This window comes from Spea bombifrons, chromosome 7, assembly GCF_027358695.1.
Source record: "Spea bombifrons isolate aSpeBom1 chromosome 7, aSpeBom1.2.pri, whole genome shotgun sequence".
Lineage (NCBI taxonomy): Eukaryota > Metazoa > Chordata > Amphibia > Anura > Pelobatidae > Spea > Spea bombifrons.
In genome coordinates, this window is record NC_071093.1 from 33,196,045 (window position 1) to 33,223,943 (window position 27,899).

Genomic DNA, 27,899 nt, shown 5'->3' on the forward strand with positions numbered 1-27,899 from the left:
GTTTCATAAATGGTTTGCTATTTTGTTACACTTTTTTTAAATGAAGTTTAAATGCCCAGTTGACACGCATTATGCCTCTGGATTCCACTTGTTTGTGTGCACGTTTGCTGTAGGTTTGTAATCTAAAAGTCTATATTGTTTCCTTTCAGACTAACAGAACACTGCAAGAGATCTGGGGAGTTAAAAATGATGTTGCCTATATGACTACTGTTACCAAGAACATGTTGACTATGTGGCCTTTACTACAAAATGTCAAAATACTGAAGGTTATTTATAGATTGCTTTCTGTTTTTTTTCCTTGCACTCAGCTCTTAACAGGCATAACGTTTAGCATGATAATTCTATTTCAGTTATTGTATTAGAACTGTCTAGAGCACATCCTTTTTTATCAATCTCTGTATCTGCTTTGGAGATATTTGGTTTAACTGTAAAGAACTATTTTACCTGTGAAATGTGACCATATGTGGCATGCATGATATATAGCTAATATCAGTGAATTTGTTATGTTGATGTCAACCCCATCCCATACAAGCTTTTGCGCTACTTAAGATTAGTGATTGGAACTCCCGAGACTGAAGTACGGCTGAGTCTCTAAAGGTGCCTGGAATGGGGCTGGCAGAAGAAGCAGCGGGCAGACACAGGGCTAAAGACTCAGGGCTAAAGTACTGTATATTCCCCATTTTTGGCTGCCCATCAAAACACTCGGCACTTCATCCCTATTAACAAACCCTTAGAGAAGCCCCTGACTGTAACACACAGGCATACACACACTCACTATAAAACATAAACACACTCACATACCCCACAGAGCCTGAGGCTAACCTCATGGGAGCTAGCAACATTATGTGACCCTATTAAATACTACTGCCATGAACAAGCCACCTTTTTGGGGGCAATTATAGGGGACCACCTCTGCGTACGGGATAGAGATAGGGGTAAATGGTTAGCACCTAAAATCAAATTTTATGTTGAAGTATACAGTATATACTACAAATATTATTGGGTTTCTATGTTTTGAAGTAAATTTAATCTGCTTTCCCTTTACAGGATATTTTCGACAATCAATTTGTTAGAACACTTTTGGAGAAGTCTCTGGATTTAAACATTACTGATATAGCTGTTAAATTAAACCAAACTGGTAAGTACACTTTAAATTCACATACATGTCTTCAGTTTGTGAGAGAGATGCATACTCTTAGTGGTCCACTAGGGGGCAGTGTCCTATCATAAAACTTTCACTACTCTATATGAAATGTAAGAAGTTTTGTCACTTTTCCCCTATTCTATACACTATGTAAACCCATATAAGTGTGTTTACAGATTAAAATAAGCATCCCTAATTTGTACATCACAAGAAATGTATGCTAACTTAATTTTCTCACACTCTGCATGATTATTCCCCTTTCTGCCCTGTTGTTAAGTTGCTCAACTTTGTTGTTACCTGATTGGATCAGGCAACCTTTGGAATACTGGGTATGGATAAGGAACAATACAAAGACATGGAATTGCTCATATAAATCAGGCTTTGACACTGATCCAGAAAGTTAATAGTTAAGCATAATACCACAATACAAAGATGAAAGCTATATGTAGTTTAACCCATTCACAACATTTGACATGCCAGGGACGACACAGAAATGCATACAACTGGTGACAATTGCCGTGCCTGGTATCTTGGGGGCTTAAATGAGTGATCAGTGATCACTTTCTTTGTTTAACCAGTGTTGCTACAATGCCGCGATATTGAGCAATTGTGTGATCTCTCACAAGATGGCGGCATCCCTCTGCTTGCAGGAAACAAATTAAAAAGGTTCTCAGAGGGTCTTTCCAGACACCTCTGAGCTCCCCCTTCAGGTTGATCACAGGTACTTTGATCAGTAATGCAGGACAATGTATAGCGTGCCTCTGTGATCAGTAAATTAAAATATATAAGACAATTATAAACATAAATAAATCTTCTTTTGGATCAACAGCGATAAATTAACAGATAAGGGAAAGGCTGAACTTGATGGATGCATGTCTTTTTTCAGCCTATATATCTATGTAACTATGACATTGTGTCTGGCAAGGTACCTTAGAGGTTAAAAGTCAGAGTCTAGTGAAGAGGGCCTTATATGTATGTACTTAATAAGCAGCCTGTTGCTTTTGTATGTCTGCAGCAAACCTGGTTGATTCGGTGAGGCCTTATGTCAAGTACTTCGAGTTATTTACAAAGATTGCAGATGTGTTGTCAAACTTGTTATCCTGCGTGGGTTACAACCGTATCCATCCCATGAACAACAGCACAGAAATGGAGCAGAAGGCCAAACAGCTGCAGGAGACCAACGATCTATTTGCAGGTAATTAAAGGGTCTCTTAACAGGTTAAATGATAAAGCAGTGAGCAGCTAAATCAGGATTTCTGTGCAATAAGCTGTTCTTCAATCATGTTATCCTAAAGAGAACCTTGTATGAATGTTTTACAGAATTAACTAAAAATGTGGAAATGAATGCCAATTTCAAAACCTTCCTGTTAACAGTTAAGCCTTTTCTACAGCTTTATTTTTCCTGAGTTGTTTTCTAGATCTAGATGTTTTGTTCAAAGTTTAAAAAGTATTTTTGACACCAAAGCAGCCAGTGGAATTTGTCTCAACAGAAACAAAAAAAAAACATTTTTCAAAGGCATTCATGAAAACAGAAAGAAAAATGCAACTGCAGTAATGTATAAATGATGTTGCATCAAAAGTAAACCTGTGAACAAAAAGGACACAAAAAAAAATAGCAACATCACATCTCATAATACAACTAAACTACGTAGAATAAAATCCCAAGATTAAAGAATGCAAAAACAAAATAAAATGTAACTTTTATTCTGAAAGTATTTAAAAAAATCACACATTTTGAGGGAGCACAGTCCATGATGGTTAGAATCTTTTGCATTAGATAGGATCCCGTTGATCTGTATCAGTGTAGTGATGTGAACAGTCATTGATGCGAGACAGACCCGAATTTGGAGATGAATGAATTAGGGGAGTAGAGTTGGTTTACCTATAGCTATTGGTTTTAGTTATAGTCAGTGACTGCACAGTAACAGAGTCCCCATGCGGAATTTTCCAGGATCACGCAATTAGCTTTTTATTCCTCCCCCCCACCAGTATAAATTATAATATTATATTTAAGTCAGAATATCACATCCCCGATAGAAGAAGCAATAAAGCCGGTCTGTACACATCATTGGGCCTCAAAAGCAACGTTCTAACATTCACTTGTTCACCTTAATGCATCACACCCATGTTTGTGTGGATCAATGTAGAGATATTGCGGATTCAATGTAGACATTAGATGTTTCCTAAGGACTTTCAGAGTAAAAGAAGTAAAAAGATCCAAATCATGATTTAACAAATTGCATTTTTAATCTCTACTGGGGTTAATGATATATGTTTCAATGCATCCTGTATACAATGTTACCGTAAATAGGATATTATATGATGATACTCTGTAAACTTTACATTCATGCAAAGATTATAAAATAAGGTGATGAACTTGAATACAAATATTGTTGCTGCTTTTTTATTCTGGCTTGTGTCAAGTAAATATTTCTGGCTGCATTTAATTAATAAATCTGATTGACATGTCATTAGCTTGTTTTAAAAAAAAGCTCTTTTCCCCCTCTGTTTAAAGCTGTCACCTTCGATCTCCCCGTGGGAAGCACCCGTCAGAGAAGATCCGTTTCTGGGAAGCAGCCCCTGCCCAAAAAAATAAAGTACAGCATCACGATGCGTTCCCTGCTCTCAGAAGATACAACTTTCATCAGAGACGACTACTGGATTCCCGGTCCACACAACTTAGGCAACAAATATAGCCGAGGATTTGTCTACCTACAGGAAAACATTGAAAGAGCCATCGTTGAAATGCAGACCAACAAAAGCTTAGATGATTTAGTGGCGCGGTTTCAGCCCATGCCGTACCCCTGTTACAAGAAAGACCAGTATGTTCTTCTACCTGATAACAGCATGACTTCTGCAGTAACAATAATCACTAACAAGATTGCACTAATAATATGTAAAAGTGTTAGAGGAAGTGGGTGTTAGAAGAAGTTTGAATATTAGTATGTGTGTGTTTTAGTTGCGAGGGGGCACCAAAATAGTACTGCAGCCATATGCTAATCCTAGCTCTCTTATATACTAGGCAAACATTCTGATTCTTAATTATACTGCCTGTAGTAAACAATACGGGATAATGGACAGCTAACGCATTAGAATTGCCATAAAGAAGCAGCTCATTGTAGTGTCTAAGCAGGGAAAGTCACTCAAATCTTCACATGAGCCCCCGTATTTCCAGATAAAGAAAGTGTATTGGAACAAAATAAGATAAAAACAGATTTTGGCAATGCTAACCTAACTGTACCCAGCACTGTATTTTATGCTCAAGGGAAGAAAGCAATGCTTTTCGTAGGACTTCCACTTTAAAGCCTGTTCTCTGATGTTTGGACATTTGGTTTATTACTTTCTCTGAGCATTATACGTGGCAGCAGGATGACAAATCAGTGCCTTGCAAGCTTATTGTGCTATTATTCCCCGGCAGGTTCCTCGCTGGCATATTCTTCTCATTTCCAGTTGCACTGATGATCGCTTGGGTCCTCTTTATTGCTTTCTTTGTGAAGAAGCTTGTACACGACAAAGAAATGAGGTTACACGAGGTATGACACAAAGATATAGTAACTGGAACAGCCCTAACTATATTTAAAAAAAAGAGACATACGCCAGCCAAAATGTTGTACCCACACATCTGAAAATAATTTATAGATCACAACTGAAGAAGAACAAGGGGATAGTTATTGGGCTTTATAGAGGTGATGTATCCCATGCTCCCTCCTTCATGGAACATTCTCCTTAACAGAATAATGTAGCTGTTATCCGATTCTCATAGACAATAACAATTACATTTGTCACATTGAGGGCTAGAGGAGCACCCACACGGGGCGTCTGTGGATACTCAACTCCACAGCGTAGAAATCTTCTATCGGGATAAGAGGTAAACATATTAGCAGCAGGGAAGCATACTTGAAAGTAGCAAGACATCATAATGCCAGCCATTCTTAATTCTTCCTAATTATTCACCCTAGTATATTTGCTGAAAAGCCAATCTTACTGTCCTTGTTTTCTCCACAGTATATGAAGATGATGGGAGTCAATTCTTGCAGCCACTTCTTTGCTTGGTTCATCGAAAGCGCAATCTTTCTGATCATTACTGTCGCCATCCTCGTACTTATTCTCAAATTCGGCCAAATCCTTCCAAACAGCAACGGGTTTATCCTCTTCCTTTTTTTCCTGGATTATAGTATGACTGTGATTGCCATGAGCTACCTCATCAGCGTCTTCTTCCATAACACCAGTGTGGCTGCTCTGAGCGGCAGCCTGATCTACATCATCACCTTCTTTCCCTTCATTGTAATAGCCTCCAAGGAAAAACAATTATCTTTTGCTGCAAAGACTCTGTTAGTAAGTTTCCTCGCTGAAAATCAACAGACAAAGACACGGGGCACAAAATAGAGGTTTCTTAATACATGTTGGGAAAATATTTGATTATGGAAATATTTGTAATTACCTACAATTCATTCTGATCTTATATGTTTTTCTTGCCTCTTTAATTCTAGAGTATTTTTTCCCCCACGGCATTGAGTTACGGGAACCAGTTTATTGTTAATTACGAACAGCAAAATATAGGTGAGAAAACATCTAATTATTAACTTTTTATTAGGGTGTGTGCATTGTTAATGTGTTCTTGACAAACTTTAGGGTTTTACATGAAGTCATATGACAATATGAAAATTGTTTGGCTGTATAACAAGGATAACATTATTATGTCATGCTGTCTCGACAGGGATTCAGTGGCACAACCTCTATCATTCCCCGGTGATCAACGACAGTTTTAGTTGTGGCTGGATATGTTGGGTTATGTTAATAGACTCTCTCATTTACTTTATTGTTGGTGCCTACATTCGCACAGTTTTCCCAGGTAAGAACCAAAAGTAACCAACAGAGAATTTAATTCAGTGAAGCTGGATCAAAAGTGAGGTTTTGCTCTTGTGGGACCACGAGTGTATCAATTTCATCCTATTTTTCAATAATTTTCATGGCAATGCAGTAGCCCGAGAACTGCAAATATCCTCTTGCTGAAGCTACAATGTCCCCAATTCCTGAAATTGTTTCATAACATACCAGTCATGTCACATGATGTAAACATCACAATAAGTCAGATTTTGTTGCCCACCTCTACTACAGAGGGTAGTAGAGGTGGGCAATAGTTTTTTTTTTTTTTATAGTTGTATGACTTGGCTTTGAAATATATAATTAATGCCAATCTTTTTATTGATGCAAAAACAGAGAACTTTAAAGACAGGATATTATTTATCTATGTAAATGGTATGGCTAATAAATAAAATCAAACACAGTGCTTTATATATGGATTAATAAAAGGTGTGATTTTGTTCTATATGGTTTGTCCTTACTTTTCTTTCTTTTATAAACTGTATTTAATAAATCTGTATGATGTGTAGTATGTTATCACCTTTTTTTCTTCTTAATTTTTAAAGGAAAATATGGCATTGGGGCTCCTTGGTACTTCCCTGTTCTTCCATCCTACTGGTCAGAATGCTGTGGATTTTCATCAGCTTGTTCCAAAAAGCCCAGTGGAATGATGTTCACAAATCTCATGGCTCAAGAAGACTCTCACAAAAAGGGTGGGTGCATTTAGAGTGTGATTAACCAGGACAAGTCTACTGCCACATTATCTGGCTATACGTCTCCACTTGTGGTGCTGTCAACAGAACAGTCTGAACTGTTTACAGATGTGCAGTGTCCTATCTGGTCATTGTGCATCAAACGTTGCCAACATGCTCAATCATATGGACAGACCTAGCTGACAGAATATCTGTTGGCAGTTGTTACTTGTGTACTGGTAGCATTGTTTTCCAAATGCAGAGCCAAACCATTGTTTTTAGGTTAAGCTAAGTGGTCCCAGCAGAGCTCACTTCTTAACTTTTTGGATAATACACACTCCCTAACACAGACAGAGCAGCGAAGTGGCTTTCCTACCGTCTCAGTTCCTTAAGTCTCCAGCTAGGCTGCCTAAATAGAGTGACTGACCTAGTGTGTTATGTTGTGATAAGGCTTTGAGAGAGATGTCAATACAGTCCATTATTGAATGTCTTCTGATAAAAAGAATAATACATTTAGGAAGAACTGTTGTGCCAAATTATTGCTCATGTGCAATGGAGGGAGCAAGTTACTGTTCAGTTCTGGCTCTGGTTTAAGGCAGATTGCGTGTAATGTATTGGACAACACGAGAAGATAATTTGTCTTTGATCAGCTATCTTCTTCAATAACTGGGCTCAATCTGTCTGTACCTGCCGACCCCCTTCAGAAATGTTCTTTAATCTCCAATTTTGCAAAGTTTTGACTGTTTGTGACCAAATATCATCATCTTGCATATTTTTTTTCTTTCTTTGAAAGAAAGCACGATAATTTAACTGTATCATCTGTTAAATCATGGGAGCCATATTATCTTTTTAAGTATCATGACTTCACTTGACCTCTGCCTTGCCTTACAGATGCTGAAAATAACCTCTCCCAAAATTATGAGCCAGAGCCAACTGGGCTCAATGTTGGCGTCTCACTCCATGGCTTAACAAAGATCTACCAGTCAAAAGCGGCCGTTCAGAATCTGAATCTAACGTTCTACGAGGGTCATATAACAGCACTTTTGGGGCACAACGGTGCTGGGAAAACTACTACTCTGTAAGTGTGGATGGAAGACATGCACAGAGTTTGTTCAATGGCTTTATGGTGTATGCATGTGATAATGAACCTCATAAGAATAAAGGGCAGAGGGGTGGAGGCTGTAATAGAAGGAAGAACATGAATCTGATCTTTAGTCTATCCTTTTTTTTCTTTTAGTTCTATGCTGACTGGGCTGTTCAGTGCCACCTCTGGTACAATTTTTGTATATGGTGAGGATATCAGAACCCACCTGGACAAGGCAAGGAGGAGCATGGGTGTCTGCATGCAATATGATGTACTTTTTGACTACCTGACAACAAGAGAGCACTTGCTGCTTTATGGTTCTATCAAAGCACCTCAATGGAACAAGAGTCAGTTGCATGAAGAAGTAGAAAGGTACCAAAGAACAAGTGAATTATTTAACCCTCTTGATGACATGCGTGCTACACAGGATATATAAAATGAATATTGGCATATTGGTCCAACGACATTTGTGAAGGGTTTTATTAGACCAACGTTGTAGGTCCCTCCTTTAGACAAAGAAGGGATATCCACAGCAGATGCAGAGATGCATGCAACATAAAACCATCCCTTTCCAAATGTTTTGATCAGTGGCCAGACAAGTTCTAAGAGATAGGAAATATAAGCCTTGCTGTATTTTCCTACCGTTGATCTAGTATTGAGCACAAAACACAATATATATGTAAATTCCCATCAAGTGACTTCCTCTCTAGGCAGCAAATCTATGTGGTTGCTGAATATTTTTAGAGCAGGTATAAATGTATATACATGAGCGTCTTCCATCAATACCATGAAGTTATGACATGTTACAGCAAGAACAACAGAGCAATCTAACCAAAGAATATGAACATCTATATCACAAGGGTCTTCTTACATTCATTTAGAGACCAATCCTAGCAATGCTAATAATGTGTAATTATTACAATATGCTCTTCTTAAATCATAAAAAGTGACTTAAGATAACTGGACACAGACAAATTGCTTAGGCTTCTGGACTAATTTTGAATATAGGGTATAAAATCTCTTTTTTGCAGGACATTGAAGGACACTGGGCTGTATAGACATAGCCACAAGCCAGTGAAAGCCTTGTCTGGTGGTATGAGAAGGAAGCTCTCTATTTGTATTGCTATGATTGGTGGCTCCAAGGTTGTTATCTTAGATGAACCTACCACAGGAGTGGACCCATGTTCAAGGAGAAGTATCTGGGAAGTCATCTCCAGAAACAAGATGGGTAAGAAGAAACAAGATTTTAATGATCTTGTCAGCTAAAAATTAAGTCATATCCATGTATAATAATGTATCCCTTTTGGGAAATGTAATGTATAGGGGATGTAATGTATATGGAAGTAAATAAGCTATTGTAGTCTGACTTTGGCTCTACAGAACAAAACCTAGCAAATTTCATTAAGTCAACCCCTTTACTTATAGGTTAGTCTTGACTTTTCTTCCCTGTTCAGTATTCTCTTTTTGGTTTGCGTAATAACAATTGACATTCTTTGTATCGACTGATGAGCAATACTGTGTGACTATTCCAGACAAAACAATCATTTTGTCCACTCATCACCTGGATGAGGCAGAAGTTCTCAGTGATCGGATTGCTTTTCTGGAGCAAGGAGGATTGAAGTGTTGTGGATCTCCAATGTTTCTTAAAGATAGATTCGGGAGTGGGTATCATCTTACTCTCACCAAAAAAGTAAGTTGTGTAAGGTAACCAAACTGCAAAAAATATTTAGGATGTACATAGATTCGTATGGATGCATGTCTCACTGATTTATAATCCCAGGCTATTATTAAATATATACGGGATATATTCTAGAGTAATCCAGATCTCATGCTTTCATGGAACTACTCCTAGCGATAGCTGTTGGTTTTCATGCATAACAGATAACGAAGGCCTCTACTCCCACTCTCAGTTCAAATGTTTCTTGTAAATTCCGCTTGCCACCTTGATTGCTCCATATGAAATAGCAGAGACTGGAAAATGTGTTTTTAACTATGGACATTGCTTACAACATGGTGATACCTGCAGGGTTTCCTCTAGCACTCTCTGCTATAAACAATGAAACAATAAAAGTTACTTAGTAAAACTTAATTTCATTGCTAGACATTCAAAAGCGACTTCTTAGTCTCTCTTGAAACCCTTTTTGATAAACATGTCCATATTGAACCTGCAGCGTTAAAAATATGTACATCTCAGAGCTGATAAAACGAAATAATAAACTTTGCTGATGTCCTGAGATTTTTTTCTATCAAATTACACCCACTATAACAACATTTCAACCAACCCTTTTTTTGGCATTTTACCTGTATTCAGGTGAAAATACAGATATTCATTCATCCATGTGCATTGTATAATGTTACTTATATTATCACTCTTGATAATTCACTGTTTTACTGTGCATTTCCAGAGATAATAGCTAGTTCTGCCGCAGAACACATTGAGTACAAAAGATACCAGCCTGATTATATACTACTGGTGCTTAGACAACAGGCATGTTGTATATTGTTGAACTGACCTCTTCTGTGAAGTCTAGCTGTCTTTCGAGCCCCCAGAGTTATATTTCATATTCCAGACATACCTGAATCACAAGGCTGTGAAATAAAAGCAAGCGTTAGAATGAGGATGCTCCTTGCATTCATTCGCTGTGATAAGAAGGCTCCAGTAACTGTAGCAGCCAACTCTAGCAGCACCATAACCCTGTAAAACCTATATAAAAGATTCTGTGATTGAACGCTAAAAACATGCATTAACGATGTCACTGGAGATACCCCAAATCCGGGAGCCCTTGCCCAAAAACACACCATAATAGAGAGTTGGCATGATAGGTGTACATGATTTTGCCAAACAATTAATTTTCGATTTGTATCCATCCTAAACAGCTATGTTGTCAGCATGAGAATTATAGAAAGTCCTCTTGGAAGGCAAAGGGTTTAAATATGTATTAAAGGATGATGCATAGTTGTAAAGTTAGTATTAAAACAAATATTATAGGGAAAATAGATCTATATATTGCTAGTTCAAACACAGCCCCAAAATCTCAAGTTATTTAAAGACCTTGTTGATATACAGTAAATCATTCACACGCAAATAACCTTGTTGGGTATTATGGGAATCATTGTTTCATTGGTCTGATGTAGCAGAGAACTCAGAACCAGATCTCCCACTAGACAAGGCGCGTGCTTAGAAGATCCAACGAGTTACAGGCAACGAGCCAACAGACGCCATGGCTTCCAGTTAAAAAGTAACTTTACTTTATGTGAATTGCCTCCGTTCTATAAACTGCTGTACAGGAGCCGCTAAACTAAATCATGTACTTCTGCCATATAACTGTAAATGTTACCCACGCTGAGAACAAGTGTGCCATTGATCGGAATCTGTAGATAAAAGTGCTTTACTGTAGACATAATGGGCATTATACATATAGGGCATTAGATGCATGCACAAAATGGAGCAATTCAGGGACAAAGTGCTTTGTCTTGAGCAATAGGCAGAAAAATGGCATAGGTTTCTGTGCTGTTTACTGCAAATTTAACAGTTTGTCCCAAAGAAAGCTCCAATTTAGTCTTGGTGAGCACGGCACAAGTATAAGCTAAACTGCCCGTTCTAGAACAAGAAGTCTCATGCCAATACGTTATGTGCAGACTTAAAGGTTTATTCACTAAGCAATGAACTAAATGACATCATTAGGCATAGAGAAACGTACGTGTTTAACCTCAGCTGAGCTCCCAGTTTTATAAAAAAAGCCATACTCTTCCCAATAATATTAATGATTCATGATTTCCTTAGTAAATGTGTTTTTCACATTGTAAAGGGCAGTCTACCTCCACATGGAAAATAAGCAGGTTGTGCACTTTTTATTTTCTACATATCTCTGAAATATTGAACCAAAAATAGCATTCTTGGTACATTTTAACATTTTAGCCCTCTGTGCAGGAACAAACTAAGCACAAAGTGCTGTTCCACTTTGCTGTGCCTAAGTAATAAACCAATTTAACATCTAAAAGGGCAATTTCCAATGTCATAAAAATGAAAATAAAATTGTCATGGGTGAGTGGGAACAAATATTGCATTGAGGCGCGTTCCAGGTTGGAACTTAGTTGTTTAATGTGACATGTGAATGAACTTTAATAGTGTTTTTTGGGTAGCAGTGCTGCAAACTGGTTACCCATGTGCCATTTAGTCTTTAACCCTTTAATAACTGAACAGGTTTGCAATGCACTCTATGGCACTTTTACACGCACACATAAAAATGTATACATAGATATTTTACACACATAATTATATATATATATATATATATATATTTTTTTTTTGTTTATTTTAATTTAATGGGTAAATAATGTAAGTAAATAATTACAATGCAAAAAAATACAAAAAAGCTCAAGGATACAAGTGTGATTATTAGCAAATACTTGATTACAGTATTGATGCAATCATTTGACAAAAATAGAATTCCAATCAATCCAGCTGGTATGGAACTTCAACTCCTATGATGCTTAGCCATCCATATCCACTATTCTTATCACTTAGGATGCCGACTGGGCATCCATGGGTGTCTTGGAGAAGTGGTCAAAGTCAACTTCATTTAACTCAATCATCCATTCTTCTTTCCAAGTTAACCCTCGTGTCTCCTGACTGCTTGTAAACCATTCAAAAATGCCTTTGGATGGTATTACTATTCCGGGTGAATAGATCTCCCTCTAGGGAGGCGATTTTGTGAGTAGCATGGGAAGTATTGTTTCCTCATTGGAGATCAAACTGTTGGCTCATCTATAAAAATGCCAGCAAAATAAAATATTCATCTTGACACCAAATAAGTACTTTTCTTTGCAGAATTACGGTAGTTTGTTGTTACGCACCATATTCTATAATGTCAAGAGTTGTACCTAAAAGATGTTCTCAGTTTGCATACTAATACGATTTCTGATTCCAGTACCCAACTCAAGAGACTGATGGCCAATGCAATTCGGAGGAGGTGACAGCTCTTATCCAGTCTCATATCCCAGAAGCTAGACTGAAGGAGGACGTGGGTGGAGAACTTATATACATCTTGCCCCCTTTCAAGACTGAAATATCGAATGCCTATTTATCTCTCCTCCGGGCCCTTGACACCAGCTTGAATGATTTAAATATTGGTTATTATGGGATCTCAGATACCACCATAGAAGAGGTACTTTTTTAATTTTTTCATGTTCCATCTTTCAATAAATAAATAAAAATATAGAAGCGTAGTTCTGTAGATAATAATTAAGAGCAAAAGCATACACTGAAGGAAGCTATAGCACCACATATAGATGAAGGAGCCATAAACCAAGTGCCCTTTCAGTATCATCAAGGTACAAATGAAATCTTCTGGATTGTGTCGTGTGCCATTTACTGTTTGCGTGGACCTGCCACACTACTGTGGAAAAAGGAGGCATATGTCTATTTACAAATCTGAACACATATGTATATTGCGTGTTACAGTCTGTTGATGCAACAATCTTGGAATAACAGCAATACCAAGGTTAACAGCTCTAGCAGGTTAAGGACAATCCATATGCATGAAACCCTTGAAAATTTGTTTTTGCTATATAGTAATTAAGTGGCTGGCTAGGGAACGTTTGATACATTAAGTGGTCTTCATGAATGGATACCAAGCATTATAAATGTAACCTCTTGACAACCTGAGCAACATGGAAGTTATGGTTTGACAATCTCTTGTGTGGCAGCAGGTTCATGCCAGATCTGGCTTGGGAGAAGTCACTTTAGCTTCTGTTGAATGACAAATGTCTCCATGTAGGTCTTCCTGAATCTAACGGATGGAGTTGCTGATGATGAGCAGGATAACGCTCCACTTCCCAGTACACCTGAGGTTATTCCAATAACCAAACGAGACAATAATCTTGTTAATGATGAGTCGTCTTCTACCAGCTATAGCTTTCAAGACAGAGATGGTATGTTTTCAGCCCCAGGCCATATTGTGTACAATCAATAGCTGCTTTTTTGTTTTGGAAAAATAAAATACTGATGTACTTTTCAAAATGAGTGCATATGTTAGAGACAACAAAACCAATATGGTTTTCTATGCATATAGCAGAGCTCATCGGAAGAACACATTACGGGTTTTGAGTACCGCCCTATATGTGTACAGGAGTTACAATCCAGTAGGTAGTCCTTGGATGATTGTGACACCTGTGCCAGAGCTGGCATTTCCTACAGCATAACTCTTATAGGTCTATTTGAGTCGACTCACCAGACCTAGGATGCGTGTTCCCAAAACACAATAGCAAAATTTGTAAGCTCCCTTAAATACATATTTCTAACATTTATTTTTGGAAAGAACAGCTCTGATGTATTTTCTTAGTGACACTAGTATGAAGGATAAGAGCTGAACTTTCCTTTGCATAATGCATCCAAAACAACAACGTTTACAGAGAGCTATGCCAGTATCTAATGAAATACTGAATACATTAAAAGGCTACTATCAATATGATTTATCAGCCACACATACAGCTAGTTAAAATGCAGGATCTAATATCCAGACCCTGGATTAAATAAGCCTGAAAAAACTAAAGAGCTTTCCATAAAACCACTTTTACCACAGCCTTCACCACAACCAACCTCCACATACCTGTTCAGAAAGAATTCATATTTTATTAATCTTCTTCCCTTCTTCAAAAAATAAATGAATAATAATAATAATTAAAAAAAAAAAAATATATATATATATATATATAGCTGGACTAGTCGGTGACCAAATAGGGCCCCATACAAGAAACCACTTTGTCCATTTCTCTTTTTTTAACATTTAACATTTTAGAGTCTTCATCAGCGCCTCCCCTTCTTATTGTGGAGGCTTCAGTTGTTCCTTAGCATGGCACCAAGTCTACTTCTAAACACTTGGGACATCTGCTAGCACCCCCTTGCACCAGGTACCCGAGTCACCTGGCATTAAAACTGACCCTGCAATTAAGATCGATACCATAATTTCTCTCTTGACTTGAGTAAGTTGTAAATGTAGATGTAAAAGGTCTTCAATTGAATAAATCGTTTTGACTCCATCAAATTCAATATGTTCTAATTGATCTCTTTCTCAACGGATAGACTAAATCTCTAACTTACAAAGCCAGCTTTACTGACAGGCTTGACCAAAATCTTGATTGTATTCAAAGTCAAACTTGGCAGTTGTCAAGTACAATGTAGGGGCCAAGATCATTTGATTAACTTGCAATACCGAACCGAACAGCACCCCATACAACCCAACCTTTACTGACTTTGCAGATGATTGTGAATGGATGACTTGCTCTTTATGTTGACATAGTTAAGTCCTGTTGAATGGTTACCTTTCTAACTTAACCCAGAACTCAGATCATGGTGAATTGACCATCACAAACCCTCTGACAAATCTGTGTTTCAAGGGCTGCAGTCATATAAACAAATAACTCCTCCATGAGGTAGAAATGCATTACTAATTAAAATAATGACTACTGACGTTTACGCTTAAATACATACACATTTTATATCTGAACTAGTAGCTTCTTACTGACACTATTTCCCTTTAAGGGGGCTTCTTACCCTTAATTCCATACTGGTTCTTTCTGTATAATCATTTTAAATATGTACCAAAAAATCTATTTATGACTTTGATATATTGATATAAATTTATTAACAAACGCTAACTTTTGGGCTGCTGATTACATTTTATAAGCCTACGGAATTACTATATAAAATGGTATAACATGTAAAACATTATTACGTAGATTTCCTCTCAATTACAATTAAAATATTTTCTTTCCCATTCGTAAGCTGAAGCACATCATAAATCTTTACGGTATTATTAAATCAGTTGACCGCTTACTGAATGTTGGAAAAATGTTGTGTAAAAAGACCACTAGATGGTGATGGTGCATTTTATTACCAGCTGCACTAGTCTGGTTCATTGGGATGTACGAAACATAAGGATTTTTTTTGTTAGCCCAAAATATTAGTACTAGGAAAGTTTTCCTGCATGTATCCAAGTGCTTGCTGAAATATAGAACTTAAGAGAATTAACCACTGATACGTTTCTTGTTTCACTGAACAGACCAAGCGTTAACCGGAAGAGAGAAAATCAAGGGTGTGAAGCTGACATTCAAAAAAATAATGGCTATATTTATTAAGAGGTTTCACCACTCAAAGCGAGACTGGAAGGGCGCCATCTCTCAGATCCTGCTCCCAGTGTTATTTGTCATTGCGGCAATGGGGCTGGGAAGCCTTTCCAACGGAGACGCAAATTACCCAGAACTTTTACTGTCGCCAAATCTTTATGGCACTACAGAACAAGCAGTGGTGTTTGGGTAAGTGACTTATAATGTCTGCGTAGTGCAGCCTACCCGGAGAAACAGAATACAGTCTGTTAACCAAGATCAGGTTGTGAAGCCTGGTTGTGTACCTAGGTCAGAACTACTAACAATGAGTGCCGACCATCCAAACTAACCATTACAATGGAAACAGTTCTCCTAAACAATAGAAAAAAAATCTTTAGTAGGTATCACCAATATTTATTACTGAAGTATAACTCCCTTTTCCGTAATTTTCTTAAAAATCAGAACGCACAGATATATGTGGCTAGGCTCAACTCCTTACAACAGTTCTTTGTTGTATTTATGTTTTTCACTTTTTTTGTAATGCATACTCATATTTATTTTTTTAGGAGCAATAATGCAAGGACTGACAATCTAATTTCTGCGATGTTATCACCACCTGGCATAGACAATATGTGCTTGGACAACAATGTGTAAGTGCTCACGCAGTTTTTTCATAAAATGTAAACTACCAATTAGTTTAAACAATTGTTTGGCTGAGTTTGGTCATTGCTCTATTTAATTTTAAATAAATATGTATATATTCAGTAGAAGAGTTGGTACATTAATTGAGGACAGCATTTTATCTGCAAAAGGACAATCCAAATGGAGGTCCACCAGCCAGAAGCTGGCTTTGCCCCATTTTTCCATTTCCTAAATAAGTCACGTAGGCATACTTTATGATGTGGTAAAATTAGGATTCCAATTCATCTTATCTAAAAAGCAGACAGCACAACTTCTGTTCACAGCCAAATAATACATGTATTCTTTTTTTTCTTTCAGGCAATGTTTGAAAGAAGATAGTTTGGGTTTTTGGAACTCAACTGGTGACCAGCAACAACCGTATGGCACCTGCAACTGTTCAACTAGCTCTGCGGTACTAGAAATACAAAACACATTGCTATTATGACATTTTATTTATACAGTTACAATATTCTTCAGTGCTTAACTATCACGTTTATACATTCTAATGACATATTTACATGAGTAGACTCAGAATAGGTCTCTTAGGTTTAAATATGAGTGAAAATTAGGGAATCATGAAAAAATGTTTTAGCTTGCAGATAGATTATATGCCCAAACCATTTTATAAAATATAATATAACCTCTCCATTCCTACCAAAAATGAACAAAACAGCTTACTAAATTTGTTTTTAGGTTTTTTCCCTATCTAAACTAAACACCCGTCCACAAAAATTAACACCAATTAAGTAGTTTAAGTTGGAGTCGCCCAATGGCACTTTACTTTTTATTTTTTTCCTCATTGCCCCCACTCACATCTTTTTTGCATGTATGCCTATGACTTTTTATAATATGTGTGTGCCTTTTTGATCTTTTTTAAATTAAAGTAGCAAGAAGATATTTCACTGAGAAACACCACAGTGTAGCCAGATCCACATAGGTTCTATTCTTGGTGTGAGAAATGGTAAAGTACCAGGAAGGAGAAGGGAGGGAATAGCAGTTCAGAAGATTTTGAGATCAAAAATATACTTAGGCTATGCTGGAGCACACTTTTGGACCCCCCCCCTCCACACTTTCTTCAATAAAATATAGTTTTCTATTAAGATACCTGGGCTCAAGTGGGAACTCCAGTTATGTACCACTGATTTATATCATGCTTATGCTTATGATCTTGGCTTTGCTTCTGTCTTGACACATTTTCTACAGTTGCCCATGCAGGGTATGTTATCATCACTGCTGATTCACATCATAGTAGTGCTGGGTCAATGATCCAGTTCCTCTAGAAACAAGTACAAGTAAGATAGCTGCCCATTATTAAAACATTGTGACAAAGACAAAGTAATTAGGGTTGATATCCTCCACAGTAAGAGCTCTGTGAATTCCTCATCCTCAGTCTCTCTAACCGGCCATCCTGTCAATGGAGCAATGCACTTCGCTTATGTACATTTGGCCACCAAGCCACAGTTTTCTACATAATTTTAAGACCTTTAGCTGTGTATAAGAACTTTTTAACCACACTTCTTGGTGGTTAGCTGAATGCTTAATTTCATTTGCTGATTGCATTGCTAATTATAGTTCACAATTTGTGTTATTCACCTTACACCTAGGAACAACAATTCACATTAGCTTTATGATAGATTTGCATGATGGTATGGCCCATTACTGCTGGAAGAGCAGCACTTCCTAGCTTTCCACACTCATCAGACAGGAAAACAAAATTATGTTTCATATTAAATATACTATTGCAATGTTTTGGACCGTGCAGGTATGTGGTGTGCCGGATGCTACACCCCCACACCGCAGAACTTACTCCAGGCAAATGCTTTACAACATCACTGGCCACAAGATTGAAAAATATCTGTTAACCACCACTTTACAGTACATCCAAAAGAGGTAAGTGAGCTTAGTATTAGGCAACTAAATTGGTTTATATATTGGCATATACAAATGAAATACATTGGTCTGCCACTAAAGTAAAATGTTGTCACTTGATATGCAGGTATGGAGGCTGGAGCTTTGGAGATACAGTCCAAAAAGATAGCTTGGCGGAAATTTTCGACTCCACCGCAAACAAGATAACAACTACGGTAATTAAAATCATAACCAACTTTGATGATCATTGACCTGTGTGCTTAGAAAGACAGATTTGATGTGATGACTCTAAGTAAGGCTGATAATTTCTGACAAAAATGTACAGTTTTTCAATCAAGGCTACTTGTATAATAATTAGCTAAATAAACAAATGTTTATTTTTACGCACAAATTTGTTATGTTGTTGACTCAGGGAGTCTGAGAAATTAGCATTAAAGATTTGTTGAGTTTATCATGTAATACATTAGGCCTGACTTTAGCATAAGCTAAAGTTTGTGTTAGGTCACCACAAACCTAGCTTAGGAACTTACAGGAACCCTAGAGAAGGTTACAAGGGACCCCTTTAAGTTTCTGGAGTATGGTGGGTGTAATCAACCCAAGAACAACCAACAGAGGAGACAATAATTAATGTTAATAAAGAGACTGAAGTTTGAGAACCACCAATATTATTATACCTGGTACATAAAGTACTTATTTTTAAATCTATAAAAAAGTATTGTGTTGTGAGGTTCTGGGCAATAATGGCAAAAATACATATTTTTGAAACATATTTACTGTAAGTTCAGTTAAAAAGCTTTGAGTAGTAGAATCTGGAAGTCCGTAGATAACCATGCGAATTGTTCTGCCTTTATAGGTCTGGTATAACCCTGAGGGTCCCCACAGTCTACCAGCTTTCCTCAACAGCTTCAACAACTTCCTTCTGAGAGCGAACCTGCCAAGCAATGAGTCTGATCAATATGGTAAGAAAGGACAGAGTCAACCAGGCATGATCAAATCAATGAGTATAGGATGGGTACTTGTCAGTTTGAATCCCCAGTCTTATCCAAACATCACAGTGATAATCAGAATTCTGGGTGCAGACGGGCAAGGACACAGTGTATACAGGGACTCAGCCAACCTTTTTCATGAAAAATTAATGCTTGAAGAAGGCTTTTGAAGTTGCATCCGTGTATCAAGGTACTTCAATGAGTTGCATAGGAATAGGTTGCATGCTGTTCACACAGCTGTGCTCTATTTCTCATTCGAGAGTCTATTTTATTTCTGAAGTAAGATTCATGTAAGCATTTTACTGTCCCATTAAGAAGTCCTATATGTTTCGAGTATAATGGCTTTTCAAAATTAATTCAATTATGAACAGTGATGTAACGTCCCACTGAGCTATGGGCAGTGGCGAATAAATATTCAATAAAAGTTTAGTAATTTAGAAAAAAATGCAAACAAAAGAATAAGTGAAAATGGTTCTTTGGCACCTAGAGGTTCTCTAGAGTGAGAAAATAAAGCATTTTGATGATCTCTAGACACCGCTTATTTTCCATAAACATGTTAGATTTAGGTCTGCATTTATCTTTTAGTGAGAGGCCATTATGCAGGTCCTGCATTCAATCCCACTGACATTACAGCTTAATTATACCACTATCCATCACGATTATGGCTTTTAGCTTTTCCTCCAGATCACCACGGAGATTCCCCTGAGTCCGTTTCCTGCACTTGTGCCACCAATGCTAAAAATAGTTACTCGTTCCTTAGGATATAATGTACTGATTAATGCTTTGTTTTCCTGAGTCAGTGTGCACAACCTGTACAATTAATCAGCCAATATGCTCCGTAATTAATGACCACAATATTTCAAACCAGGAAGGAAATGTACCAGGACGTGTATCCTCTTTCCCAGTCCTATTCTGTTCCTTACGTTGGTCCTCACCTCATTCCCTCAAGATTGTAAGCTTGCGAGCCCAGCCCAGCCCTTTCCACCTAATGGTTTGTCCATATAAATAAAATATAATATTTATAATAATAATTCTAACCTCCGACTAAGTATTCCTATACAAGATGCCTGATGTACAGCTTTTTTCCAGCCAAAGAACGAACCACTTTCTCATCCAAAGAAACCTAGCACTTTTATCTGTACAAGAACATTAGTCCACACCAACAAAACTAGCAAGCCATAACAAACTGGTCTGAATGTATTATGTCATCGTTAAAAGCTCTGTAACATTCATTCAATTGCAACTTGATTACAATTGGACGGCAAAAGATGGACCCCATTCAAGCCTTTGGACATTTTCAAAATTATGGGGGTCCAACTTATGTGAATTTGCATCTGCAAACTTGTATTTTTAGCCGATTTGCACAGCTGAGCTCTGTCCGGGGTTAGAAATGTAAAAAGCATTCCCGTATTTCTTAATCTTCAATGGGTTGTCCACAAAGCTATATATAACATACGCTCAAAATACAATAGAAATCAAACACAAAATTAATTGATTTAAAATTATGCCAGGATAACAGTCCCCCAGATCTAACCTATAAAACCTGACAAAATGTTTTACGGGATAACACTACAGTAATATTAATAGTATATTATTTAAACTTATAAAAGTGTTTTGTCTAAGGAGATATTGCTGCATGGTTTTTATTTAATACATTATATGTAAAGGTGTGGCTGTGCATGACCGAAGCACATTATACAGATCTAACTGGTTAACATCTATCCTTCTCAAGTGTAAGGACAGAATGATTAAACAGTGGGGATTTTAAAAGCACTTTTGGGAAAACTCAACTTCACAAAATGAAAAATAACACTAAACAAGGCCCATAACTGTATAAAGCAAAATGATGATGGGTAGTTTTTCCCTGTATTAGAAAACAATAACTAAATGTAATGTGCAGGTATTTGTTATGGCTTCTAATAGTCCTCATATTATTAAAATCATACCAAACCCCTGCTAAACAACCCATTTGCCCCGACATCCACAATGACTGTACATTTCATTCTTCCCACACCTAGAGGTTGTTTCCATTCCACTAGTAACCCACGGGGAAAAGCTGTCAGTGACTGTGCTACTAGGAACAAAGATAAACTACTCTGGAATACAATGCAACAAAAATCCCTCCCAGTAGAAGAGCTTTTGACACTTGAAAATAGGGGGATTAAAATCTCCAGATAAAAGTGCTGCAGCTTTAGTGATTTGAAACGGAATTAAATCCCTATTTCAAAGGTTGGTTTTGGGCTCACTATAAAAATAATATTAATAATAAAGTCTTATAAAGGGGATTTTCACCCTATCACTTTACAACTGCAGATGGGAAGTATGTTTGGACAAAGGTGCTAAAAATGGAGCTCCAGAATGCAAAAAAAAATGGAAAACACATCACACGAATTAGGTTTCCTTGAAGATCGCTTGCCATCTGAGCATTCTTCAGCCTATACCAGGACACAGAGCAGGTCTTTTACCCATTATGAGGCATCTTTAACATGCTGGCTGATGGATGATGCTTTAGAGTTTGATGTTCATTACAATGTCTGTAATAAAAAATAGACCTTCTCAAGATACTCGTGTTTAGCTTCTGTGTTGCCATGGGACTACCTAGTCATTTTACAGATATACTTCTGTAATCAATGTAATTATCCAAACTCAGACCACAGGAACAACAGGTATAGGAACAAAACTCAACATGGGTCCATCCTTGGCTTGAAGCACAGTTGAATGAGAGAGAGGTCCTGGCCCCATCACCTCCTTGTCATTTGTAATCTTATATTTGTCTTTCTCAAATTGAATATTTCTAAAATGACCATCCTATTTCTCTCAGGACTGTGTTGATTTCTGGGCATTGTCACGCTGTCCTGATTTGGACACCTGAAATGTGTAGAGATAGGTCATGGTGTGCAGCAGCCACAAAGCAGTCTGATGTTAAAAACATAGTAGAGAGATGAATCTGAAGCACAATAGTGATTGGAAAATATAACGAGATGTAGTAATACTGTTGTTTATAAGATCAGCTACATTTATCCACCTTTTTTCTCTCCAGTATTACCAGAAGTTATAAACAGAAACTAGAAGGCCATATTTTATAGGCTTGGCTGAGTTCCTCTTATCAATGTCTCCTTGTTGTATTTGTGTAGTTTGGGTATCAAAGGTATTTTACTCACGTAGAAAGTTCTTAGACGGTACATTAAGTGGGAAAAATGTTACAGTGAAGTTGGAACTAAGACAGGGCAGAATTAAGATATCTGTCTCACAACCTACTTGTATTAGAAGAAGGGTTGGCCAAGTGCACCATTTAAATATTTATATATCGTCTTATTTATAAAAGAAATGCTTCCACTTTAACAAGTTAAAACAGACTGCTATGTATTAATGACTTGTAAACATTAATGCTATGTTCTGTTTGTACAGGGATTTTTGTCTCAAACAAACCTCTCCCAGGCTCGGTGCCACTGGCAACCACGTAAGAGATCTTTATTATACATTTACGATTCGGAAGTAATTACTATGTGTTATTTCATGTCATTGCTCATCTGGTAATCATTGGTATACTGATAAAGTCTGACTGACTGAAAAAACTGCTTGTTCTTAAGTCTTGCTGTAGCGTACCATACAAACCTGAAGTCCTCTCCATAGTTTACTATGCAAGATCAAGTTTTTTTTCATTGTTGGATATTTAGTAATTCGCCTAACATTTCACATTTTAGTACCTGGACATATACCTTGTGAATTACCGATGCATGACTATTTCTGGTGCATCTCTTGTGGTATCGCTCTTCATGTTTAAAGTGCATAGATATAAATAAATAATACTCAAAGTACCTGTTTTTCTATCAACATATTTACATAGAATCTCTTGATGCACCCACGCTAGTAAGGGTTCTAAAAGCAAGGTTTTTTTTTAAAAAAAACAAACATCATAATAGTTAATCCAATAATTTTGTAGTCCTGTATGTGTCTTTGTTCAATATAATTCTGAACATGTCCAGAACCAAAGCTAACCTAATATAAGATGATGAGCTTTCATATCTATTTCCCACAATAGTATCCAACTTGTATTTAGCACCAGCTTCCAAACAGGCACATTTTAGAGAACTGTTTAGATAAACTCTCAAGAGCATTGCAAATCAATGCTTAGCCAATTAGTGCACAGCCAAGGACTTGTTACATCAAATTAAGTGGTAAATGGAAATAAAAAAAAAAATAGAATTAGGAATTTTCCAGCACAGGGCCGGTGGTAAGATAAGCAATAAGTACAGGAGTTAAATACAGGGAAGTAAGAGATAGGACAGGTGCTCACCAGAGGGAGCAGGAGACCTGTGTTTCTGATCTGTTACCTGATCCCCCTAAACGTCTCTGGTTTTCACTGATGGTGTGGAGTAATGGAATATACAGTGTAGCCCTTTGGATTTAAAGTCCAACCCTACAATTTAGCCCTTGTAGATATGCTACTCTGCATTGAAAATAATTGCTAACACTAAATATCTAGGATTCATCAACAAAACAAAGAGAAATAACAATACATCTGTGTGACAGTGACTAAGGTAGTTTTCCACTTCAAACCAAAGCTTGCAGCAAAGTTCACTAAACATATTGCTGTTTTATGTATTCCTGTGCTGCTTCAATATTCACATCTCTAGAAATTCTTCTTTCTCTTAGAGCCTAATTCGTTTCTGTGTATTATGGTCACACTCATAATTTAAGAGCCGTGCCGCAGTAATGCAGAAGATGTATTTACCTGTCTGGTTTTCCAGGCAGTCTTATTTATCTTTTTAACAACTGTGTAGCAGCCTTCACAGTGGTTTTATTCATAAGTAATAGCTCAGACACGCAAGAACTCTAGAATTCTACTGCTCCCATCTGCTAGGACGTTCTCCCACCTCTGATGTGAAACTCATTTTTTTCCAATCTAGGTCCATTACCTTGGTGAATAGTTTGGTAGCTCTCTCCATCCTGGCGGGTTACTCCATCACCACTGCAAGCTTTGCCACCTACGTAGTCAAGGAGCATCACAATGGTTCAAAAAGGCTTCAGCACATTGCTGGTGTTGGAGAAGTCATCTACTGGCTCACAAATTTCTTCTATGACCTGGTAAATTTCCTTCCTAGTGGTTTATAATTCTTGTTAATAATCATATTAATGTGCAATCTTCGGATTCAAGGTTTCTTTATAATGTTATATGGTTTATCAAATTTCAAAACAGTGGACCAGTTAGTAGCCAGACCTGTGTCCATTACAAGGTTTGTGGAAGTCATCGGTACCTGTATACATTAGATTTCATCATCCACTCTTTCCTCTCAGTTGTCATTGCACACCTCATGCTGCTACTCCTCCACCAATCTTAACACATTGACTGCCTTCCCAACAGTTTGTGTACCATCCTTCTCCACCCCAGTTCACTTGTCTATTCCTACTGCTCTTTGTACTTTACAGTGTACCAGAATTTTGTGTAGGGTAACCAAAGACGCTTCCTAATATTGACCTTTTTTGTTCTGTCAATGTGTCACAGAACAATTCTACCTAAAACAAAACATTCTGGTACCGATGCTCAAAACTATGACTCCTCACAGAACAGTTGACCAAATAGTTGCAAAATGTAAAGGTTCCACCAGATGGAGCTCTAAATTGCAGAAATGTTTTTTAGGTTCTTGCTTAAATCCTACCCACCTTTACCTGTAAAGTGTGTAATTTTAACATTGCTAATTAACTTGTTGCTTGGCTTTAGTGTTAAACTGAGAGATCTGGTAAAACAAAAATAGCTGTGTTTTATTTTGTGTTTTATTGGAGAGCATAATTATGTACCTTGTAACATGTAACTATATTTACATATTAAATTTACATATATATTTTATATTTTTTATTTTTTGAAAACCCACATTTTGTGTAGACCATCAGAAAGTTATTTTAACTTTAGTGTCAGGATCTGCATGATTATTCCTCCTCATTAAGTAATCATTCCCCTATTTATAAATTGCTGTTAAGCTGGTTGGGGCAGAATTTCTAGTGTGGGGTGAGGTGAATGGGAATGACCCTAGGACAAGGAATCGATTAGGTATCTCTCAGATATGGATCTCAGCTTCCATTGGGTTAACATTTAAAACGAAGTATCCCCAGAACAATTACACTTGATTGCCAAACAAAAAGCACAAGCTATAAGTAGTTTTAATAAATGAGTGTAGCTATGCTGATTACGTTGAAGATGATAAACAACATGTAAAACTCTATGTTGAGCTGTATCAATTTCTTGACGTAAGTTCTTACGTACTTTCCACGTTTATTTGAAGCCACTGTCACTATATTATACTACAGTCACCTTACTATACACATCTAAAAATAAGAACATTCTCCATATATATTTGATACAGTGTCATATCCCTTTAAATCTTTGCAGCACTTTCCATGATTAGAATACAAAAGAAATATAGCATAAGAGAGACAGCTCGCTGATCATAGTACAAATTTTAGGGCCTTACGTCAATTATCATTCCGTACGTTGGAGCTCTTTAATCCCCCCCCCTACTGAAGTTTCTACTTAACAAAAATACCTAAAGAATGGTTAATAAATGTAGCCTAAGCCTTTGTTCATTTTTCTACAGTCTCTCAAACTGGCTGTGGTACAGTGACTGTCGCTTACACATCATTAACCCTAATCCGCCCAGCCAGATCTCAAATCCATGCCTAACCTTGGATTTTTCAGCGAGAAGGCATACTACTAAGAAAACCTTTGAAGAACATGTCCTTGTCATTTATCATTCGTTTATTAAGTGGAAAAGCAAAACTGCAAACCGTGCCTCTTTGCAACATTAAAATAAACCCAACATAATAAAAACAGAGACGCAGTCCTCATTCTAATAAAAAGCATTTGCATGCAAACGGCTCATGTATAAAAGCAGGGCTTAAATACTGCATCAAATATTACCCCACAATGAATTATTGTGTATTTAACCCCTTGAGTCTATGGTAAGAAAGCAGCCTTTCCCAACATCAAAATTGTTACCCAAACTGCCTAGAAAACAGATGTGCTATTGCCCCAGTTTACCTAAAGAAACCTGCATCTAACTAGATATACCAGTGATAAATCCTTATATTTTATTTCTGCGGCACCAGACAAGCATTAAGTCACTTGCAGAACAGGGTTTTGAAAACATGAATAATGCTAATACCCTGAGAATGAAAGTAAATATTAGAGGTAAGGAATTAATTTAGAAAGTTGTAATCTCTACCAAAGAGGATATAGCACAACCCACCACACAAGAGAGACTTAGCTCTCATTAATATTTACATTCACACAAAGTTCTTGTGTAGCAACACAAAAGCTGTATGTTTGTCCAGTGTTATGGAATACATACATCGCATCACATTATCACTCTACCCAACTCCTTCTTCACTGCTCATATCAATGCGAGGATCTGCTTTTTTTATATAGCTGATAAAGTGGATTATGAAATATATTTAATACCAATAATCCAAAATCCTAATTCTACTGATATTGGATAAAAGATTATTAGATTGTTTTTTCTTTTTTGGTATGAGATAGTGGCCCTACGTCTGTCTGGTAAATGCTGTCTATTTTGGCAAAACATACCTTGACATACAGTACAGTGAATATTCAAATATTACATTTTGTGCTGCATATATTATAACATAAATATTTCTTTGTTGTTTTTTTTTTTTTTAGATACTATACTTTATTCCCGTGGCACTTTCTATCGCCATGATAGCGGCATTTCAACTGCCAGCCTTCTATAACTATCCTAATTTAGGAGCTGTCTCTTTATTATTCATCCTGTTTGGGTAAGTGGTTATCTCTGTTGAACAATTGGCTTCTGTTGGCTATTGCTGTTATTACATTGCATATTTCCACACCAGTTGTCTATGTTGACTGACTTGTTTTCTCTTGTCTCTAGTTATGCGACATTTGCATGGATGTACCTAGTAGCAGGTGCCTTCAAGAACCCAGGCATGGCTTTCATTGTGTATGTTGGCATCAACTTGTTCATCGGCATCAATTCAATCATTTCAACATCTATAGTTTACCTTCTCACACAGCAGACGGGTACTTCTAACGCAAACTATCAGGTATTTTCAACGCAGTGAAACATTAACCGGGAAAAAATGGTCCTAGTGATCAAAATAGCAATGTGGAATGGGGCTTGGAAAACTGACTAAGGTGTATTTAGTTTTTCACAGCTTCTCCATTTTGGCTTTATTTTTGTTAAATAAATTATGACATGGTGTAATATCTCAAGGTTGTCTTTGCCTAACTTTTAGACCTAATAAGGAACAGATGGTTCTTATATGTAAAACCATAGAATTCAAAGAGGGTGTACTTTTCACACAACTATTTTTTTTGTTAGTTGAAAAGGTTCATTAGCACAGTTGGAGATCCATTTGATGATCTCTACAATGGCATTGTTAACCTTCATCTGAAGAGAAGGGCCTAAACCTTGCTGACAGAAAATGTTACAACAATAACA

General features: G+C 37.1%; 1 protein-coding gene across 1 annotated transcript in view; it reads left to right on the top strand.

The window, feature by feature from the left end:
- ABCA12 (ATP binding cassette subfamily A member 12) overlaps positions 1–27,899 on the top strand; it is a 48,729-nt gene that overhangs the window by 9,035 nt on the left and 11,795 nt on the right. Inside the window, exons 11-35 of the mRNA XM_053470927.1 lie at positions 150–266; positions 1,048–1,138; positions 2,160–2,339; positions 3,660–3,966; positions 4,563–4,677; positions 5,150–5,479; positions 5,635–5,704; positions 5,862–5,996; positions 6,574–6,720; positions 7,591–7,777; positions 7,937–8,155; positions 8,815–9,011; positions 9,316–9,473; positions 12,715–12,951; positions 13,564–13,717; positions 15,847–16,099; positions 16,456–16,539; positions 16,889–16,982; positions 18,333–18,460; positions 18,567–18,654; positions 19,293–19,398; positions 22,834–22,885; positions 24,336–24,513; positions 27,101–27,216; positions 27,330–27,501. Of these exons, the coding sequence (XP_053326902.1) occupies positions 150–266; positions 1,048–1,138; positions 2,160–2,339; positions 3,660–3,966; positions 4,563–4,677; positions 5,150–5,479; positions 5,635–5,704; positions 5,862–5,996; positions 6,574–6,720; positions 7,591–7,777; positions 7,937–8,155; positions 8,815–9,011; positions 9,316–9,473; positions 12,715–12,951; positions 13,564–13,717; positions 15,847–16,099; positions 16,456–16,539; positions 16,889–16,982; positions 18,333–18,460; positions 18,567–18,654; positions 19,293–19,398; positions 22,834–22,885; positions 24,336–24,513; positions 27,101–27,216; positions 27,330–27,501 (3,915 nt within the window). The remainder of the gene's footprint in view (positions 1–149; positions 267–1,047; positions 1,139–2,159; positions 2,340–3,659; positions 3,967–4,562; positions 4,678–5,149; positions 5,480–5,634; positions 5,705–5,861; positions 5,997–6,573; positions 6,721–7,590; positions 7,778–7,936; positions 8,156–8,814; positions 9,012–9,315; positions 9,474–12,714; positions 12,952–13,563; positions 13,718–15,846; positions 16,100–16,455; positions 16,540–16,888; positions 16,983–18,332; positions 18,461–18,566; positions 18,655–19,292; positions 19,399–22,833; positions 22,886–24,335; positions 24,514–27,100; positions 27,217–27,329; positions 27,502–27,899) is intronic.